Source organism: Carcharhinus amblyrhynchos, chromosome 30 (genome assembly GCF_965287045.1).
Source record: "Carcharhinus amblyrhynchos chromosome 30, sCarAmb.v2.hapA, whole genome shotgun sequence".
In the NCBI taxonomy this organism is placed as follows: domain Eukaryota; kingdom Metazoa; phylum Chordata; class Chondrichthyes; order Carcharhiniformes; family Carcharhinidae; genus Carcharhinus; species Carcharhinus amblyrhynchos.
The window spans coordinates 27,284,420-27,306,766 of NC_137353.1; the positions used below are offsets into that span (position 1 = coordinate 27,284,420).

Consider the following 22,347-nt stretch of genomic DNA (forward strand, 5'->3'; position numbering starts at 1 on the left):
TGTGTGGTGGGGGCAGATGAGGAGGAGGGGGTTGAAGGAATTTTGTTTTTGTTTTAAAAATATCTTCAATAAAGTCCCATCCAGAGCACTGAAGGATTCCGCCCAGCCCACCTCCACACTGAGCAACTGGTACCAGGAGTAGGAGGCCTGACTTCCAATCCAGTCTGCATTCTGGGACAAAAATTCCAACTTCTCACCCCCTTTATCCCAGGTCCTGGGAAATGTCCCATCTCTGTATTTCCAACCCTGGCCTGGATTCAGGTTCACCTTGAGCTTTGTGAATCACAATATTTACTTCAAATGCTAGGTGGCACTGTTGCTTTTCTCACATCCCTTTTCCCATTCCAAGTGGCATTTGAAATTTTATTTATTAAATTTGCTTTTGAATTTCTCAACCTGCCACAGATGTTAGATTTCCTTTCCATCTCATTATCTGGAGCTGTAGAGCCTTTGTACTCTTCCAATGCATCCTCTATCCCGGGCCTACCATTGCAGCCTTCCCTCCCCAGCTCTGTTCCTCAGCTGTCTGTTCCACTCTACCCCAAACTCATTCTGTTTACCTTAATGCTCTAATTTTAGCATTCCGGGTACATGTGAACACACCAGAAAGGAGCAGAATTAAGCCATTCGGCCCCTCGAGCCTGCTCTGTCCTTCAATGGGATCATAGTTGATCTGTTTGAGTTCCCATCTAACCCCAATAACCTTTGCTTCCCTTGCTTAACAAGAATCTATCTACCTTTGCCTTAATAATACTCTCTCCACTGCCTTCTGAGGCAGAGAGTTCCAAAGTCACATAACTGAGAGAAAATATTTCTCCTCACCTCTGTTCTAAAAGGGTGACACCTAATTTTAAAATATTGTCCCTTAGTTCTGGATTCACCCATAAGAGGAAATATTCTTTTCACGTCCACCATGTCAAACCCTTACATATTTCAATCAAGTCACACCTCACTCTTCTAAACTCCAGTGGAAACAAACTCAAACTCTCCAACTTAAACTGATTAAATAACTCACTCATTCCTGGTATCAATCTAGTAAATCTCCTCAGAATCATCTTCAATGCATTTATGTCCTTCCTTAAGTAGGGAGATCAAAACTGCATGCAGGAGGGGATTTTCACAGTAACCTCACCACCGTGTTAATGTGAGCCCACTTGTGACACTAATAAACTTTAAATTTTATTCAGGATGCAGTCTCACCAATGTCCTGTATAACATATTTACTTTTATGTTAAATTCCTCTCATAATAAAGGATAGAATTCCATTAGCCCTCTTGATTACACGTGGTACCTGCACACTAACTTTTTGTGACTTATCCCGCTACACCTTGACATTCTAGTCATTCTCTGTTTAAGTAATTGTCTGCTTTTTTTAGATTCCCTGCCCTGAAGTGGACCACTTCACAGCTTCCCACATTATATTCCATCTGCCAATATTGTTGTAACTCAACTTAATAGTCAATCCACTCACTCAACCTATTTGTATTTTACTGTGAACTCCTTGGGCGGGAATTTACAACACCCGCTCGACCTAAGACTGGAAAATCCCGCCTGAGGTCAATGGACTTTCCTGTTTTCCGTCCCTCGCTCGCTCCCATTGCCATGGCAGGCAGCGCGGTAGAATTTCAGCACTTCTGTCTTCACAACATATTTTCCTATCTATCTATAATGTATAACATTCAAATTTAGTCACCATGACCTCACTCCATTCATCTAAATCATTGATATCAATTGTAAGAGGTTGAGCACAAACCCCGGTGGGACTCCATTAGTCACATCCTGCCAATCAGATAAAGACCCATTTACGCCTACTTTCTGTTTTCTGCCAGTCAATTTTCCATTCATGCTAATGTGTTAGCCCCGACACCATGAGCTTTTATTTTCCATAATAACCTCTCAATCCAGAATCAAATGATAAAGAGAAAGACAAAAGGTGGGATTTTCCACCCACCCCTTGGCGTGTTTTGTGGTGGCAGAGGCAGCACGCCATTGGCTGTGTAATGGCCTCAATGAGGCCCATGAGGTTGGCCTCTTGGAGTATGAGCTCCCTGATTGAGAACCCTTACAGTGCAGAAGGAGGCCATTCAGCCCATAGATCCTGCACTGACAACAATCCCATCCAGGCCTTACCCCCCCCCGTACACCCACAATTACCATCTAATCCCCCTGACACTCAGGGGCAATTTAGCATAGCCAATCTATCTAACATCTTTGGATGCCAGGAGGAAACCGGAGTACTCGGATTTCCTGCCTGCCCAATCAGGGAATCTCACCTATGTATATATTGAGGAGTGTCAGGGCTACTAACATATGGGTGGCACGGCAGCATGGGTGGCACGGTGGCACAGTGGTTAGCACTGCTGCTTTTCAGTACGGTGTCCTGGGTTCGATTCCCGGCTTGGATCACTGTCTGTGTGGAGTTTGCACATTCTCCTCATGTCTAGGAGGAGTTCTTGGAATGCTGCCGGGATAGTTTCCTGGAACAGTGTGTGTTGGAGCCGACGAGGGAGCGAGCTATCTTGGATCTGGTGCTATGTAATGAGGCGGGTAGAATTAGGGACCTTGAGGTGAAGGATCCTCTTGGAGAGAGTGATCATTGTATGGTGGAGTTTCTGTTGCAGATGGAGGAGGAGAAAGTGGGTTCCCGGACACGTGTCCTTTGTTTGAATAGAGGGGAGTATGGTAGGATGAGAGAAGAATTGGCGAATGTGGACTGGGGGAGCGCGTTGGAAGGTAGGTCTGCTGAGGAGCAGTGGAGGATCTTTAAGGAGATCTTTCTTGGTGCTCAGCAGAAATTTATTCCGATGGTTAAAAAGGACAGTAGGAAGAGAGGTAATAAGCCGTGGATAACGAAGGAGGTGAAGGAAAGTGTTAAATTAAAAGCGGAGGAATTTAGAGTAGCTAAGAGCAGTGGGCGAGAAGAGGATTGGGAAAGGTTTAAATGTCAACAAAGATTGACAAAAAAGTTGATAAAGGAGGGTAGAAGAAGCTATGAAGCTGGGCTAGCGCTTAATATAAAAAAGGATAGCAAGAGTTTTTATAAATATATAAAAAGGAAGAGGCTGGCTAGGGTGAACGTTGGTCCTTTAGAGGATGAGAAAGGGGACCTAGTGGTAGGGGATGGGGATATGGCTAAGGTCTTGAATAACTTTTTTGTTTCTGTCTTCACGGAGGAGGACGTGAATAATTTGCCGGGTGTTAGCGATGGAAAGGTGGTAGGACTGGAGGGTCTTAATGACATTACTGTTACTAGAGAGGTGGTGCGCGACAGACTGGAGGGGCTGATTGTGGACAAGTCCCCAGGACCGGATGGAATGCATCCGAGGGTTCTGAAAGAAATGGCGGAGGTGATAGTGGATGCCTTGGTGGTTATTTTCCAGACGTCGCTGGATTCCGGGGAAGTGCCGGAGGATTGGAAAACGGCTAATGTTACGCCGTTGTTTAAGAAGGGTGCCAGGCAAAAGGCGGGGAATTACAGGCCGGTTAGTTTAACGTCTGTGGTAGGTAAAATGTTAGAATCCGTCATTAAGGAGGAAATTGCGAGGCATCTTGAAGGGAATTGCTTGATAGGGCAGACGCAACACGGTTTCATTAAAGGGAAGTCGTGTCTGACAAATTTACTGGAGTTCTATGAGGATGTGTCTAGGGCGGTGGATAGAGGAGAGCCGGTGGATGTGGTCTTTCTGGATTTTCAGAAGGCGTTTGATAAGGTACCTCACAAGAGGTTACTGCAGAAGGTCAGAGGACATGGAGTTGGGGGTAGGGTGTTAGCGTGGATAGAGGATTGGTTGTCAAATAGGAGGCAGAGAGTGGGGGTCAATGGGTGCTATTCGGATTGGCGGTTGGTGACTAGTGGGGTGCCCCAGGGGTCGGTGCTGGGGCCTCAGCTATTTACCATTTATATAGATGATCTGGAGGAGGGAACCGAGTGTAGGGTGTCGAAATTTGCTGATGACACTAAGATTGGGGGAAAGGCAAATTGTGCGGAGGGTGTGGAGAGTCTGCAGAAGGATCTAGATAGGCTGGGCGAATGGGCCAGGAAATGGCAAATGGAATTTAATGTTGGCAAGTGTGAGGTGGTCCACTTTGGTAGGAAGAATGGTAGGAAGGACTATTACTTATGTGGCGAAAAACTGCAGCAGGCGACGGTGCAGAGGGACCTCGGGGTCCTTGTGCATGAGTCGCAAAAACCCAGCCTGCAAGTGCAGCAGGTGGTCAGGAAGGCGAATGGGATGCTGGCCTTCATAGCGAGGGGGATTGAATATAAAAGTAGGGAGGTCTTGCTGCAGCTGTATAGGGCATTGGTGAGGCCGCAGCTGGAGTACTGTGTGCAGTTTTGGGCGCCGCACCTGCGCAAGGATGTTTTGGCCCTGGAGGGAGTGCAGAGGAGGTTTACTAGGCTGATACCGGAGTTGAGGGGGTTGAGCTATGAGGAGAGGCTGAATAAACTAGGCTTGTACTCGTTAGAGTTTAGAAGAATGAGGGGAGATCTCATTGAGACGTATAAGATGATGAATGGGATGGATAGGATAGAGGTGGAAAGACTCTTCCCGCTCAAAAAAGACAGTAGGACTAGGGGGCACAGCCTCAAGATAAAGGGGGGGCGGTTCAGAACGGAGTTGAGGAGGAACTTCTTCACTCAAAGGGTGGTGAATCTCTGGAATTCTCTGCCCGTTGAAGTGGTGGAGGGTGCCTCGCTAAATATTTTTAAGAAGCGGGTTGATGGGTTTTTGATAAGAGAGGGGATTAAGGGTTATGGGGAGAGGGCGGGAAAGTGGAACTGAGCCACGACAGATCAGCCATGATCTTACTGAATGGCGGGGCAGGCTCGAAGGGCCAGATGGCCTACTCCTGCTCCTATTTCTTATGTTCTTATGTTCTTATGTGGGTTTCCTCTGGGTGCTCCGGTTTCCTCCCACATTCTGAAGGACGTGCTGGGTTAGGTGCATTATCTGGATAGGCGCTGGACTGTGGCGAGTAAGGGAATTTGACAGTAACTTCATTGCAGTGTTAACGTAAGCTTGACTTGTGACTAATAGGTAAACTTTATTTTTATTCCGGATTCTGACTTTATACCTGAAGCACTCTTAAGAATGGAATTACGTTTGTAAATAAAGGGAATCTGGTGAAAGGGCACTAGTCTGTGTGGGGTTATTCCAGGCTTAGACTGGGATCATGCTGTCCCACCACTGTCAACGCATTTTCCAATTGCTTCCACTCTCTGCTGCTGGGGAACCCATGGCGGGTGTGTGTGTGTGTGTGTGCGGGGGGGTAACCGTCGGCAGGACTGGAAGATCGTGTTGACTGGATCCCATGTAAATAGATTTTTTTTATTTGAATAAACATTTTGATTCAGCTGCTCACTGTTTCTGTCAATTCTAAATCGCAGTCAAAGTAACACCCACCCCGTTAGATCATAATCAGCCACATCACTGCTATCTTTGCTATTGCTAATCCAGCACTTTAGTCAGAGGCTAACGGGAATCCCAGTGAGACTAATCGCATCCCTGGGTAGTAAATAAGAAACGGGAACAGGGCGTGAACTTTACCCTTTTGAGTGTTTGTCAACCAAGCTTGTCTTTAAAGTTTGAAGACTAGAATGCGTCAGTGTTTCTTCAGATGGTTGTGCACACTTTACTTCCTTAGTTACCGAGTGAGGGGGAGGGAGTGTTGGCGAAGTAAATATAGATGTGTGAAATGCAGGCATCCGTATTGTGCGCAGAGTGGTTTCTGTTCAAAATAGCGCACGCAGTTAAGACAGTTGGGCAACTTCTAACAGGATAACTTGCGTCACAATCTAACCAATCTCTTTTTTGTAACACTGATAATACCCTGGCTGCTGTTAAAAGGAACATCCTTAAATTCTCGTACTGAAAGCGATGCATCACCGACCTGAGACATTTTTAAAAAATGTGTTGTACTGTCAAGTTTGGTAAGAAGTCTGACAACACCAGCTTTTAGTCCAACCGATTTATTTGATAGTAAACTCACAAGCTTTCGAGGTTAAACTCTCAGTCCACCTGACGAAGAGGGAAACCTCGAAAGCTTGTGAGTTTACTGTCAAATAAATTGGTTGGACTTAAACCTGGTGTTGTCAGACTTCTTACTGTGTTTACCCCAGTCCTACGCTGGCATCTCCACATCCTGACAAGTTTGAACAAATCAGACTGTCAGTGTGCAGAGCGGTGGAAGGAAAGGCCACAGTGGGAGGGCCTGATAGCTGGTAGAGCCACATTTTTTTGCTGGTGAAATGAGGCAAGAGGTAAACACCATGATATTGATGGTAATAAACCTGACAATCCGCGCTCCCTCCTCTGGAATGTGGTGACCAACACATTCCAGACATTGTGCCCATAGACCTGATATTACATCAGCCATCCCAACCCACTGTATTGTCATGCTAACTCTGCAGATGACACAAGATGTGGTGTCACAGTGATTAGCATACCTCACAGTAACAGGGACCTGGTTCGATTCCTGGCTCAGAACAGGAACAGGCCCTTTGGCCCTCCAAACCTGCACCGACCATGCTGCCCAACTTAACTAAAACCCCCTACCCTTCCAGGGACCAAACCCCTCTATTCCCACCCTATTCATGTACTTGTCAAAACACCCCTTAAAAGTCACTATTGTATCTGTTTCCACTACCTCCCCTGGCAGCGAGTTCCAGGCACCCACCACCCTCTATAAAAAAAAGTTACCTCGTACATCTCCTTTAAACTTTGCCCTTGCACTTTCAATCTGTACCCTCTTGTAATTGACTCTTCCACCCTGGGAAAAAGCTTCTGACTATTCACTCTGTCCATGCCCTTCATAATCTTGTAGACTTCTATCAGGTCTCCCCTCAACCTCCGTCGCTCCAGTGAGAACAAACCAAGTTTCTCCAACCTCTCCTCGTAGCCAAGGCCCTCCATACCAGGCAACATCCTGGTATATCATTTCTGTACCCTCTCCAAAGCCTCCACATCCTTCTGGTAGTGTGGTGATCAGAATTGAACACTATATGACCTAACTCTACAAAGCTGCAACATGAATTTTTAAACTCAATACCCTGGTCGATGGAGGCAAGCATGCCGTATGCCTTCTTGACTAACTTCTCCACCTGCGTTGCCACTTTCAGTGACACTACATTGAGTAGCACTGGCACCATGTAACATATTGTAATCCTCAGTTATTCTGAGTTAGCTAATGCTGAGTTGCAATGGGGAGAACTGTTGCCGGTCTCGCTGGACGAAGTTGGAATCATTACTCTTGGTCTCTGTGTCTAAGTGCTGAATGTAGGTTGTAAAGTTGAGGCACTGTGGCACTCTGTTACAATTTGTTGAGTTTGAAACGCCTGTTTATCTTGGCTGTTCTGTTTTATGTCAGTTAGCCAATCATCCATCCATACTAATATATTTACTCCAACTTCACAAGGCCTTATCTTGTTGATTAACCCTTTGTGTGGCCCCTTATCGAATGTTGCTGGGTTCCCGAAGACTGGTGACCAAGGACTTGTAATACACAATACTTTATTCGCTGGCAAAGCCCTTGTACTCTCGCTGGGAGACCCCTGCGCTCCTGTCACGTGGCCCTTTCTGTAGCTGTGCCATCATGTGACTGCTCGGTCCACAAATGTCTTTTGGAAATTGAGGTTTTCTACTGCTACGGGTCTCCCTTTATCTACCCTATCAGTTACGTCCCCAAAACCATGGACGGAATGAAGAACCGAGGGACTAGTGGAAATTAAAGAAAATAGTATTGGTAAAAGCGTAGTGGTACTGGGAAAACTAGTGGGACTGAAAGTTGGTAAATCCCTGCACATTGCAGTGTTGAAAGAGGTGGCCATAGAGATAGTGGATGCATTATGTCAAGAAGGCATACGGCCTGCTTGTCTCCATCGACCGGGGTATTGAGTTTAAAAATTCATGTTGCAGCTTTATAGAACCTTAGTTAGGCCATACAGTGTTCAATTCTCTTTGCCACACTACCAGAAGGATATGGAGGCTTTGGAGAGGGTATAGAAGCGATTTACCAGGATGTTGCCTGGTATGGAAGGCATTTACTTTGAGGAGAGAAATTATATCAAAATTTAATAGATTCTGGAATGGTTCCTGCAATTTACAATTGTAGCAACGGTTTGGGATCAGGACAAAAACAATTTTTTCTTGCACTCTGTCTGTGGATATTGTAACTTCATTCATCTATCAACATAAAGTCATAGAATCCCCCCAGTACAGAAAGAGGCAATTGGGCCTATCGGGCCTGTACCGACAACAATCTCACCCAAGCCTCATCCCTGTAACCTCGCTGACACGCAGGGGCAATTTAACATGGTCAATCCACCTAACCTGTACATCAATGCACAGTAATGTAAAGTAACGAAAAAAAGGTAATGTGGACAAGATAGGGACAAATGGATAGGGACCGGAGAGGGGGAATCCTCACTGACAATGGGGAAGGGTAGTTTGCCAGTCATTAATTTAAAGGTCTGTGTGAAAATACGAATGTCGTAGTGACAAACAGGGGCAGTGGAAAGTCCCTTCAGTCATGGGATTTGTGAAAGAAATCATTGTAACAATTGCTGAGAAGCTTCACAAAATCTGAACTGATATCTACCCCGATGTGGACAGCCCATTGCCAAGAACTGACTTGAAATGGTTGAAGGTTACAGTCTCTAACCCAAAAATACCTCGGCCTTGGAAGGGACTACGATTAGTTAACCTGTTCTGAGAACTGGAATGCTCTGTACAGAAGGAGAAAGGCGTTTATCACGGCTGAAATTTTGGAGAAAATTTGACAAGCCTTAAGGCGTAAGGCCATCAGAAATACAGTTAATCCAGGGGGACATGGTATTTTATAGAAACGAAGGGCAGATTGGGCGGCACGGTGATTAGCACGGCTGCCTCACAGTGCCAGGGACCCGGGTTCAATTCAGGCTTTGGATGACTGTCTGTGCAAAGTCTGCACATTCTCCCCGTGTCTGCATGGGTTTCCTCCGGGTGCTCCAGTTTTTTTCCACAGTCCAAAAGATGTGCAGGTTAGGTGCATTGGCCATGCTAAATTCTCACTCAGAGTACCTGAACTGGCGCCGGAGTGTGGCGACTCAGGGATTTTCACAATAACTTCATCACGGTGTTAATGTAAGCCTACTTGTGACACTGATAAATAAGTAAATTAGAAAAAAAAGAACGGGAAGGACCTGGTACGACAATGATGGAAAAACAGTAATTTTACAACTTGGGAGTCTAACCAATAGGTTACATTCCTCATGGCTAACTGGCTCTAATTTTACATTTACAAAATCTGAACAGGTAATAAAAAGTGAAGAGACACTTCACAGATGCAGGTGTTGGACAATTAGGAGGAGCAGATTACAGCAGATAAAGGGATAACTCACTATGAAGAAAGTGATACTGAAATGCACTCAGGCTATTTCTCCTAAAGGACAACCACCCAAAGTTGGCAACAGAGCAACATATCTGCCAGTAGGGGGCCAGTAGTGTGTGGAGGAATGCCATCATTTTAGGGGATGCAGGAAAAGCCACTGGCAAAGACAAAGAAGTTGGCTGAATGTGCAAAATGAGGAGGGTGGGGGAGGGTGTTGGTAAGACCCCTTCCCTCCTCCCCATGGATTGGCAACTTGAGGTAGAGATGTGGGAGACCAGAAAACACAGTATGAGTTCTGAAAATGGTCAGGAAAGAGGTCACGGCTCCTGCAAAAAGGACGCCTATCATAGATCACGAGGCGGTAATCCAGAAAGAGAGAGAAAAGCAAATACAGGCCACGTTTTGACAAGATCAGTGACAGGCTAGGAATGCCATTCGGGATAGAAGTCTTTATGAGTGAGAAATTTGAGCAGAAGATAAAGGATGCCAAACAATCAGTTGTGTGGCACCGCTGGCTGGGTCAGCATTTGTTGCAATTCCTAATTGCCTTTGAGGGGATATTTAAGAGTCAACCAAATTGCGGTGAGTCTGGGGTCACACGTTGGGCAGACCAGGAAAGGGCATTCGTGAATCAGATGGGATTTTTTTTTATTGAGAAATCAACAAGGGTTTCATGGTCATCGTTAGACTTTTAATTCCAGATTTTTATTGAATTCAAATTTCACCATTGGCTGTGATAGGATCCAAACCTTTGTTTGTACAATTGTGCGATTGGACCTGAGCTGATGGCAGTTATGATATATGGGAACTAAGTACTATGATAAAACACGTTACAGTTGAGGAAGTTCTGAGAGCAAACGAAACATTGAAGAAAAGTAATTTGAAGAAATGTGCACTCAAATGCCTTGGATAATCTAGAAGATAGGTGGTTTTTAGCCAATATTCCTCATGCATGTTCTAGCACAGCAGGATTTATCAAACTCTTGGTGGGAAAGAATAATAAATGGTGTCCATTAGCTTGGGAAGCAAGAAAGGGTAGTTAAAAGTACCTTACTGCTGAAACACTAGTGTTAGTAGAAGCAATAGATGTGGGGATGTACCTTTCTGGTTAGATGAAGGAAATCTTATACATGTAGTAATCTGAGAAATGTTTGCCCATAGAATGGATGGGTGGCACAGTGGTCAGCACGGCTGCCTCACAGCGCCCAGGATCCAGGTTCAATCCTAGCCTCAGGCCGCTGTCTATGTGGAGCTTGCACCTTCTCCCCGTGTCTGCGTGGGTTTCCTCCAGGTGCTGCGGTTTCCTCCCACACACCAAAGATTTGGTTGATTGCCCGTGCAAAATTGCCAATTAGAGTCAGGGATCTTGCAGGGTAAATACCTGGGTTTATGGGGATGGGGCCTGGGTGGGATTGTTATCAGTGCAGGCTTGATGGGCCGAATAGCCTCCTTCTGCACTGTATGGATTCTGTGATTGGAGAATGCTATGTGGGTAACTGTTCTCTTTGTGACAATGTTCATTCGGCAAAGAGAGTCACTGAAATAAGGTTGTGGATTGGCTTTTCTAAATACGTTGGAGAGAATGGGTGAATGCAAGTCACCAATCGTCAGACTGATTCATAGACAGAGGTACTTGTTCTGATAAATTCTGAGACATTCTGGAGGAGTCTATAGGAGTATATACTGTAATATGGAAAACCAATGTATTCTTTGATTGCTTTGTACTTATTTATATATGGTAAAGATGAAAAAAAGTTTTGTTTTAAGAAGAAGAAACATGGGATCTATTAGTATTCATATTTCTATAATGTGAGACATAGAAGATTAAAAAATGTATAATTTTGTTTCTTTTCGATTCATGTGAATGATTGTATTCGAGTTTTCAAAGTTTTAATTTAAAAGTAGAGGAGAATCTGTTACTATTTTGTTAGTTACAATGTGTGGCACAGTGGTTAGCACTCCTGCCTCGCAGCGCCAGGGACCCAGGTTCAATTCCCAGCTTAGGTCACTGTCTGTATTTGCACATTCTCTCCGTGTCTGCGTGGGTTTCCTCTGGGAGCTCTGGTTCCCTCCCACAGTCTGAAAGACGTACTGGTTAGGTGCATTGGCCATACTAAATTCTCCCTCAGTGTACCTGAACGTGTGGCGACCACAATACCTTCATTGCAGTGTTAATGTAAGCCTACTTGTGACACTAACAAATAAACTTTAACTTGTTAAGGATTCACGGCAACTATAATTTTAAAGTGGTGATGAGTATTTGTGCATTGAAAGACAGAGATCGCTGGGATGCTGGGGTAATGGAATAATGTTGAATCTGAATTAAATAAAGAAACTCTTCGGCAAAGATTTTAACTTCACTAATAAGCGTGGATTCTGAATTAACAACCAAACCTTCAGAACCTTGGCTCACAGCTGCAGGGAGAAGTATTTATCCCCCTGACAGTACTCCCCCCTGCACCCCCCCATCACAGCTACATTCCTTGTTGCTCCCTATGCACCATGGCGACAGGGTCAGCTTTCTCTGTCCATCCTGCCACCCTCGTTCTTATCCATACAGTATGAGAGCGGAGCCTCCTCCATCATGACATCCCGGCAATGGACCCTGTATAAAGAATAACCAGTAGACCGGCACAGTGATTAGCACGGCTGCCTCACAGCGCCAGGGACCCGGGTTCAATTCTGTCCTCGGGTCACTGTCTGTGCGGAGACTGCACGTTCTCCCCGTGTCTGTGTGGGTTTCCTCCCACAGTCCAAAGATGTGCGGGTTAGGTGGACTTGCCATGTTAAATTGAGCCTTGTGTCAGGGGGATTAAATACGCGGGGTCTGGGTGGGATTGTTGTCTGTGCATGTTTGAGGTGTGCCAAATGGCCACCTCCTGTAGGGAATCTATGATTCTAGAGGGAGGAAAAAGCACTCAGGAAGAATCACGATCAGTGGAATTCCAATCCGGCGTGGATGGGATGGGAAGGGGCCGATATTGGGGGTGGGGGGAGGGATCCCTACCTTTTTGATTTGCTCAGCCAGTGCTACAATGTCAAGAGGGTCCCCCACGCGGTTGGTTTGGTAGGTGCTGACCAGCTGCAGACCTGCAGGCTTGGCAGAGCTTTCCACCAGCGCCACTGTAAACAAAACAAGAATCATTGAAAGGCGGCATCAGTGGGTACCTGTTAATTCCAAGTGTGAATGCATCGCTCAGCGTGAAACCGAATTAGGCAGAATAGGACGATCCCAGACTGCACAGCGAGCTGTCCTCATCAGCCAATGAGTGGCACGGTTATTTTCAGACTCCCAGGTGGGAAGCCATAGCCAGCTGACCTCTCACATCTGACCTTTGACCTCTGCTGGAAAGCGTGTGTGTTATGCCTATAAAGGCATGCCATGTTCACAACTTTAGATGTGGATTCTGTCTTTGTAAGGGGGTTTCTGGAGCTGTCTTTTATTTAAAATGGGCCAGAAAAGGTCAAGTGACCTTCAACACAAACTATTAGAAGTTTCTGAAAATGTCCTAATTCCAGCACCCAGGGTGGGAGCTTCCGACTGGAATGGACTTATCAAAACAAACACTATCCGTGGAATCTACAGGTGTTGTTGTTTAGGGATTATCCAAAACACAAACCCAGATTCAATATTTCTGAGTCGGAATAGTAACACTGAGAAATGGGCAGAAATCAATTTATTCGAATAGATGTGAAAGGCACATTGTCACCCTATAGCAATGGCTTTTAGTCGCTCCAGGTAGTAGTTTGATCATGTGACTGAACCAGCTAGCAGTTGTTTATATTTGAAAACACAGAAAGACCTGATCAGCCTGTGGAGAACACTAAAAGAGGCTAAACATGGGGAGTGAATTCTGGAGTGTTAGTGCAATCACTGTGTGAATTCAGGAGATAGTATGATCACTGTGTGAATTCAGGAGATAGTATGATCACTGTGTGAATTTGAGAGTTAGTGCGATCACTGTGTGAATTTGGGAGTTAGTGCGATCACTGCAAATTTGGGCATTAGTGCAATAACTGTGTGAATTTGGAATTAGTGCAACCACTTTGAATTTGGGAGTTAGTGCAATCACTGTGTGAATTTGGGAGTTAGTGTGAGCACTGTGTGAATTCGGGAGTTAGTGTGACCACTGTGTGAATTTGGGGTTTAGTGCGATCACTGTGTGAATTTGGGGTTTAGTGCGATCACTGTGTGAATTTGGGGGTTAGTCCGATCACTGTGTGAATTTGGGGGTTAGTGCGATCACTGTGTGAATTTGGGGGTTAGTCCGATCACTGTGTGAATTTGGGAGTTACTGTGATCACTTGTGAATTTGGGGGTTAGTCTGATCACTGTGTGAATTTGGGAGTTACTGTGATCACTGTGTGAATTTGGGGGTTAGTCTGATCACTGAGTGAATTTGGGGTTTAGTGCGATCACTGTGTGAATTTGGGAGTTACTGTGATCACTGTGTGAATTCGGGAGTTACTGTGATCACTGTGTGAATTTGGGGGTTAGTCTGATCACTGTGTGAATTTGGGGTTTAGTGCGATCACTGTGTGAATTTGGGGTTTAGTGCGATCACTGTGTGAATTTGGGAGTTACTGTGATCACTGTGTGAATTTGGGGGTTAGTCTGATCACTGTGTGAATTTGGGAGTTACTGTGATCACTGTGTGAATTTGGGGGTTAGTCCGATCACTGTGTGAATTTGGGGGTTACTGTGATCACTGTGTGAATTTGGGGTTTAGTGCGATCACTGTGTGAATTTGGGGTTTAGTGCGATCACTGTGTGAATTTGGGAGTTACTGTGATCACTGTGTGAATTTGGGGGTTAGTCTGATCACTGTGTGAATTTGGGAGTTACTGTGATCACTGTGTGAATTTGGGGGTTAGTCCGATCACTGTGTGAATTTGGGGGTTACTGTGATCACTGTGTGAATTTGGGGTTTAGTGCGATCACTGTGTGAATTTGGGGTTTAGTGCGATCACTGTGTGAATTTGGGAGTTACTGTGATCACTGTGTGAATTTGGGGGTTAGTCTGATCACTGTGTGAATTTGGGAGTTACTGTGATCACTGTGTGAATTTGGGAGTTACTGTGATCACTGTGTGAATTTGGGGTTTAGTGCAATCACTGTGTGAATTTGGGAGTTACTGTGATCACTGTGTGAATTTGGGGGTTAGTCCGATCACTGTGTGAATTTGGGAGTTACTGTGATCACTGTGTGAATTTGGGGGTTAGTCTGAGCACTGTGTGAATTTGGGAGTTAGTGCAGTCACTGTGTGATCTTTGGATAGTAACTCCTGCCACTGTGTACATTTGGGAATGTTACCCTTGTGCCCTGTCTGCATTTGGAATTTGCTTTACCAAATCATTGACCTGGCAAACCTACAGTGAGATAATCAATGTGCTCATTCCTTGCTGGATTCTGGCTGGTTTTTATGTTTTACAAAACAGCATTAAAATCCAGATTCTGACTGATTAAAAAAATCCACCTGTTTGCAGCTGACTACAGGAGGCACACACAGACATCAGGCTCTATATTGACAGAACTTGTGACACCTACTTACACTCACGTAGCATTCATATCAATATTAATCAGACACCTGGTCCCACCTTACCCTTTGATATGTTGGCTGTGCCGTTCTCAGGGGTTTCCTGGCTCATGTTGTGTCTTGGTGCAGTCTCTGGCTCTGACTCTCTCTTCCTGCCCTCCTCCTCTCTCTTTCTCCACCTCCCCAACGCTGACTCAAACCGGCTTGGGTGACAGCTCCTTCACCCCAGGGTCCTTCCTCCTTCCCCATTCCAACAGAGCTGTCCTCACTGCTCCTAAAACAAAGCAGCTGCGCTCAGCCCACGTTCCTCAGCGACCGCCTGAGGGAAAACTCTACAACCGGAGGCCAGCTCACAGGAAGGGCGCCGGGGAAATTGTGGGCATTAGCCGAAGGAGCAGGGTCTCGGAGAATGCAGCCAGCTGTGATCAGGGCATTGGCCAGGCAGCTTACTTGTCACGGCCGGCCCGTGTAACTGTGTGGTTATGTCACAGGCAGATGGGTTCTAAGGCAGAGCCAGGAACACTGTAGAACAAATAGAGCAACCCCCTCCCCCGTTCTCAGAACACCGCTCAAACAATAAACGGCAGCAGGGGAGCAAAGCCAAAGAATAAAATCCACGTCGCTCAGTAACTCCGGGACAGCAGAAAGACTTGCATTAACATAGCGCCTGGCACCCCACCTAGTATGTGCCAATCGAACGCTTTGTAACAGGGCGACATGGTGGTTAGCACTGCTGCCTCACAGCGCCAAGGACCCGGGTTCGATTTCCAGCTGTCTGTGTGGAGTCTGCATGTTCTCCCCATATCTGCGTGGGTCTCCTCCAGGTGCTCCGGTTTCCTCCCACAGTCCGAAAGACGTGCTGGTTAGGGTGCATTGGCCGTGCTAAATTCTTCCTCATTGTACCCGAACAGACACCCGAGACTAGGGGATTTTAAAATATAGAACATAGAAAAATTACAGCACAAACAGGCCCTTCGGCCCACAGGTTGTGCCAAACATATCCCTACCTACTAGGCTTACCTATAACCCTCTATCTTACTCAGTCCCATGTACTTATCCAAAAGTCTCTTAAAAGACCCTATCGAATCCGCCTCCACCACCACTGCCGGCAGCCGATTCCACACAGCCAGCACCCTCTGAGTGAAAATTTTCACAGTAACTTCATTGCAGTGTTAATGGTGACACAAATAAATAAACTTTAATTGATGGAAGTGCAATTGAAGCCTAGTTGTTGTAATAAAGTAAGGTCGCCATAGTCCCAGATGTACGTAGAGAGGTGGGGGAGAGCTGACTGGTGGGGATTTAACCTGAGGGTTACCAAACCTCAGGTGAGGGCCGAGGCGGTGCCTTCATGAATAACCGCAGCCGGTACGGGGAATTGAACCCACGCTGTTGGCGTCGTTCTGCGTCACGAACCTACTGAGTTAAACCGACACCCCCCCCCCACCCCCCCAAGTCACTGTAATAATGCAGGAAGCCTGGAGACCCACTTGTGCACAGCAAGATTCCACAGGCTGCAGTAAGGTGATGACAGGAGAGTTTGTCTTGGTGTAGTTGGGTTGGGATAAATATCGGCCTGGGCAACAGGGAGATCAGCTCTGCAGCACCTTGGGACCTTCTACAGCTACCTGAGGGGGCAGACAGGGTATTCTTCCACCCAGTGCAGCACTCTCTCGGTACCCGGACTGGCTATTGGTAATCGGATCCTTTCTGGAACTGTTTAAAACGCATTCCGCCCAGTTTTTCGGTTTGCTGATTTTTTTAAAAACATATCTGAAATTCAGCTTCAGAGGAATGTTTTTTGTTTGTTTCCCCTCGACAATCCTGCGCTTTAATGGCTGTCCCTCACCCGTGACTTTTAAAAATGAGTCTGAGCAGCCTATTCAACTGTGGCAGGCATCATCATTGAGCACAATACTGTGCAGACAAACACTCACCCTGCTGCAGGTTCCAGCCAATTCAAGGGGGAAAGTTTAAGGGAGATGTACAGGGAGGGGGGGGAGGTTTTTCGCACAGAGAGTGGTGGGCGCCTGGAACGCGCTGCTGGGAGAGGTGGTGGAAGCAGGAACATTAACGACATTTAAAAGGCATCTGGATGGGTACGTAATTAGGGAGGGAATAGAGGGATATGGACTGAGTAAAGGCAGAAGGATTTGTTTTAGTTTAGCAAGGGCATGATGATTGGCATGGGTTTGGAGGGCTGAATGGCCTGTTCCTGTGCTGTACTTTGCTCTTTGTCCTTGATTGTGATGAGGACAGGCAGAGCCGGCTGATTAGCAACATAGAAACTTAGAAAATAGAAGCAGGAGGAGGCCATTTGACCCATCGAACCTGCTCCACCATTCATTGTGATCATGGCTATTCATCAAATTCAATATTCACATTCCCCCACCCCCAACCAAATCCCTTGGTCCCTCTATCTCTTACTCCATTTCATCTGCTGTTTTCTCCTCTAACACTGTGTTTCTTTCAGAATCATTGCAACACACAAGGTGACTTGGCCCATTAAGTCTCTGCCAGCTCTCTGTACAGTAAGTACTCTCACAACTCCAGGTGACTCACCTGATGAAGGAGCAGTGCTCCGAAAGCTTGTGATTCCAAAGAAACCTGTTGGACTTTAACTTGATGTTTTGAGACTTCTAACTGTGCCCACCCTAGTCCAACGACAGCCACATCATAGCTCTCTATGGCAGTCCCATTTTTAACCCTGTAACTCTGTCTCCCTCAATTCCTGTCCAGTTTCCTTTCAAAATCATTGATTGCCTCCACTTCCAGCAGCCCCACAGGCAGTGAGTTCCAGGTCCTTCCACCACAGAATGGACACAGAACAGAATGAGGCCATTCAGCCTGTCATGTGTGTGCCAGCTCTTTGTAGGATTAATCAGGTGCCATTTTCCCTGTCTTCTCCAGGTAATTTTGCACTTTTTTCCTTTCCAGATAACAGTCTAATTATTTGCCCAAAAACTTTAAATGTGTGTCCTTTACTGCTGTCAATGGGACAAACTTATTTTTTGTCTATCCTATCTAAACCTGTCATTATCTTGTAGACACTTATCAAATCTCCCCTCAATCTTCTTTACTCAGAAAAGGACAACCTCAGCTTCTCCGACCTAATTGTAATGACTCAAGAAGCTCGACTGGAAAGGAAGATTGTTCATTGCAGAATGCAAAGTAAAAACACGACTGTGGTGTACACACAATAGTTCCTGCCTGAGACTAATATTCAGCAGGCCCAGTCCTGGGCCTGCCTTATAAAAGGCTCAGGTTATGATTCCAGCTGGGCAGGCCACTGACCGTTACACGGAGAACTCATACTCAATGAGCCCCACATGGAGATCAATCAGTGGTTCCCCATGAGCCTCTTGGGGATTGCCATATAATCCCTACTTTGCAGAAGGAGGCCATTCAGCCCATCAAGTCTGCACCAACTCACTAACAGAGCATCCCAACCAGGCCCTGTCTCCGTAACCGCACATATTTGCCCGCTAATTCCCCAACCTGCACATCTTGGAACACTAAGGGACAAAAAGGCACAGTAGCACAGTGGTTAGCACTGCTGCTTCACAGCGCCAGAGACCCGGGTTTGATTCCCGGCTTGGGTCACTGTCTGTGTGGAGTTTGTACGTTCTCTCACGTCTGCGTGGATTTCCTCTGGGTGCTCCAGTTTTCTCCCACATTCTGAAAGATATGCTGGTTAGGTACATTAACCTGAACAGGCACCGGACTGTGGCGACCAGGGAAATTCCACAGTAACTTCTTTGCGGTGTTAATGTAAGATTTACTTGTGACGAATAAGTAAACTTAATTTAGCATGGCCAATCCACCAAATCTTCACATCTTCGGAGTGTGGGAGGAAACCAGAGCAGGCAGAGGAAGCACATGCAGACACGAGGAGAATGTACAAACTCTGCACAGTCACCCAGGGTTCGAATTGAACCCGGATCCCAGTTGCTGTAAGACAGCAGTGCTAACCACTGTGCCACTGAGCTGCCCACACTATCACAGCTAGCCTTGAAGCTAAGGGCTCACTTACCTCAGGAACAAGGCTGATAAATTGCCTCTGCATTCTCACATCCTCATTATCACGTTGGTGACCCAGAACGGGATATAACTCACTAATTGTGGCCCAACCAGATCTTTATAAATGTTCAGCGTAGCTTCCTTGTTTATGAACGCAATGCCTCTCTTCATGAAACTCAAGATTCCCACATGGTTTGCTCACTATACTCTCACTATACCTTGCTACCTTCCAGGATCCATGCAGATGAACTCCCAGATCTCTGTGGAAAATGTAAATCTTTGAACAATTGTTTTGAAATATGTCATTAAATCTCTATCCCTTCAACAAAAGTGGCCCTATTTCTCTCGTCACCAAAAATGATCCAAGATGGCACTGAAGCAAGGCAACTTCTGCAAACTGTGCCCAGCATGCCTTCTAATTCTATCTTTTATTCTCGTTCTCTGCTTCTAAGTCTTTATTCTAACTCTTTCATTTCTCTAAGAGATGACCACACACAGTATAATTCCTTCCAACCAGCCGTTGGTGCAAGCCAGAGTTCTTCTGAAGTCCCAGAGGGCTGCAAGTAGTAGAAGGAAATGTTGCCGCAATGCAACATATTATGATTGTACATAAAAACAGAAACAACTAGCAAATATTTAACAATATTTTCACCTGTGACTCAGGTGCTTTTCTTTAATTTCTTCCACATGCTCCTCTGTGATGCTTCATCACCTGAGGTGGAAAGAGGCTGCTGATATTGCTGCCCCATGACTTGGGATGACCCTGGTGGCTGCCCTCTGGTTGCCCAAGGCCTGGAGGGCCTGAGGGGTTCCTGCATCCTCCCTGTCACTCACTTCTCATGCGGTAGTAGTCATCACTCCTGGTCCTGATGTTGAGACCTTGGGCCTACTCACAAAATTAGTGACTTGGAAGAGGGGGCTGAAGGGTGGGTTAGTAAATTTGCTGATGACACCAAGATGGTAGATGGAGTTTAACCATGATAAGTGTGAGGTGATTCATTTTGGTAGGACAAACTTGAAAATGCGGATTACAGGGTCAACGGCAGGGTTCTAAGGAATGTGGAGGAACAGAGAGATTTTGTGGTTCATATCCATAGATATGATTCAAGTGGATAGAGCCGTGAAGAAGGCTTATAGTGTGTTAGCGTTTATTAACAGGGGGTTTGAGTTTAAGAGCCGTGGGGTTATGCTGCAACTATACCGGACGTTGGTGAGACCACATTTGGAATATTGTGTTCAGTTCTGGTCACCTCACTATAAGAAGGATGTGGAAACATTGGAGAGAGTGCAGAGGAGATTTACCAGGATGCTGCCTGGTTTGGAGGGTAGGTCTTATGAGGGAAGGTTGGGCTTTTGTCTTTGGAGCGGAGGAGGATGAGAGGTGACTTAGAGGTTTATAAGATGATGAGAGGGATTGATAGCATGGACATGCAGAAACTATTTCCTCGGGTGGATGTAGCCGTTACTAGGGGACATAAATATAAGGTTCATGGTGGGAGATATAGGAGGGATGTCTGAGGTAGATTCTTCACCCAGAGAGTGGTTGGAGTGTGGAATAGACTGCCTGCTGTGATAGTGGAGTCGAACACTTTAGGAACTTTCAAGCGGTTATTGGATAGGTACATGGAGCACACCAGAATTATAGGGAATGGGATAGCTTGATCTTGGGATTGGACATAGCTTGGCACAACATTGAGGGCCGAAGGGCCTGTACTGTGCTGTAATGTTCTATGTATCTATGTATCTAACAATGCTCTATTTCAATCTCTTACCCTGTATTAAGCTGATCTTTCTCTGCACCCTAGCTATGACTATAACACCACATTCTGCATCCTCTTGTTTCCTTCTCTATGAATGGTATGCTTTGTCTGTATAATACGCAAGAAACAATACTTTTCACTGTATACTACTACGCATGACAATAATAAATCAAATCAAATCATTACTTCACATTCCTATATCCATTTTGTTTCTCCACTTATTGCCTTGCAGAATGATGCACTCTCCAAAGAGGTCATTTGAACCTGTGCCAATGAGTCCCGATGCCCAGCTCCCTTTTTATGGCTCTGTAAATTTTATCCCGTTGGAGAGTTTATCCAATTCCATTTTCAATGTTACAGGTGAATCTGCCTCCACTGCCCTTTCAGGCAGAGTGTTCCAGATCAGCACAATTCGCTGTGTAAAATAATCATCTCACCCCATTAACTACTAATTTTAATTAAAGTTCCATGAGGTTTATTTATTAGTGTCACAAGAAAGGCTTACATTAACACTGTAATGAAGTTACTGTGAAAATCCCCTAGTTGCCACACTCCGGTGCCTGTTTGGGTACGCTGAGGGAGAATTTAGCACGGCCAATGCACCTAAGCAGCACGTCTTTCGGACTGTGGGAGGAAACCGGAGCATTCGGAGGAAACCCACGCAGACACGGGGAGGACTCCGCACAGTTACCCCACCCAGGTCCCTGACACTGTGGGGTTGACCACAGTGCCACTGTACAATGGTAATCATTCAATGCCAAGGCAGAATGTTAAAACATCAACCCCGGAACGCTACCGACCTGTCCGCTACGGAATTGGAGCAGGCGAGGGGCGGTCAATGGAAATGTCTGTTGACCTCAGGCGGGAATTTCCAATCTCGCTCAAGCAAGGCCATAAAATCCCGCCTCAAGTCTTAAGATGCTATGGATGTTATGGAGCCAATAGGATCTCCTCACAGGCCAGATCTTCCAGAAGCCCAGTGTTAAAGATAGATACGTGATACTTGGGGCTCCCAATTCTCCTCGGATTCACCCCTGGATGATGTGTCGCAGGACCCCTCATCCACCAACTGTCCCAACTGGATAAAACAACCTTTATTCCCCATCTTTCATATTTTAAGATCAGTAAATGATAGCGATCAAAGAAAATGATTTTTATCCTTCACAATTTCTTGCTGTGACCAGGAGGATAATTCCTGCAGGCTCTGGGACGATCCTGAAGTGTTGCTATCCCAAACCATACCACCGTGCGTGTTTGGTAAAGGCCAAATCTTGGTGGTTCAGGATGGTAATGAAAGGGTTACTTTTTCCAGCTCTCTATGGATGTCTCCAGCTTCCCCTCCCCCCATTGCTAGTGAGTGCAGACACACACACACACACACATAAAAACCAAGTGATTTCAGAAACAGGATTCCCCTATAGCTCAGGGGATGAATAGTCAAATGCTATGTTTAAGTAAAAATGTTCCTCAGTCTACTTAGTGCCACAATGATACATAAGGATTGTTTTAGATTCCGTCAAGTGGATGTAAGCAAAGAATCCCCCAATTCTTTCAAAGCTTTGCTACGTCAAAGAAAAGAGGACAGGAAGGAATTCCTGCCTTCCCGACTTGTACATTCATTTTTAGTTCTGAACACACTTTCATCTCCACCATTGTTCCCA

General features: G+C 45.7%; 1 protein-coding gene across 1 annotated transcript in view; it reads right to left on the reverse strand.

Moving 5' to 3' along the window:
* Positions 1–15,160, reverse strand: part of c30h1orf50 (chromosome 30 C1orf50 homolog) — a 31,105-nt gene extending 15,945 nt beyond the window's left edge. Inside the window, exons 1-2 of the mRNA XM_080215309.1 lie at positions 14,973–15,160; positions 12,377–12,492 (exon numbers count right to left, since the gene is read on the reverse strand). Of these exons, the coding sequence (XP_080071435.1) occupies positions 12,377–12,492; positions 14,973–15,018 (162 nt within the window). The 5' untranslated portion in view covers positions 15,019–15,160. The remainder of the gene's footprint in view (positions 1–12,376; positions 12,493–14,972) is intronic.
* Between the last annotated feature and the right edge of the window lie 7,187 nt (positions 15,161–22,347).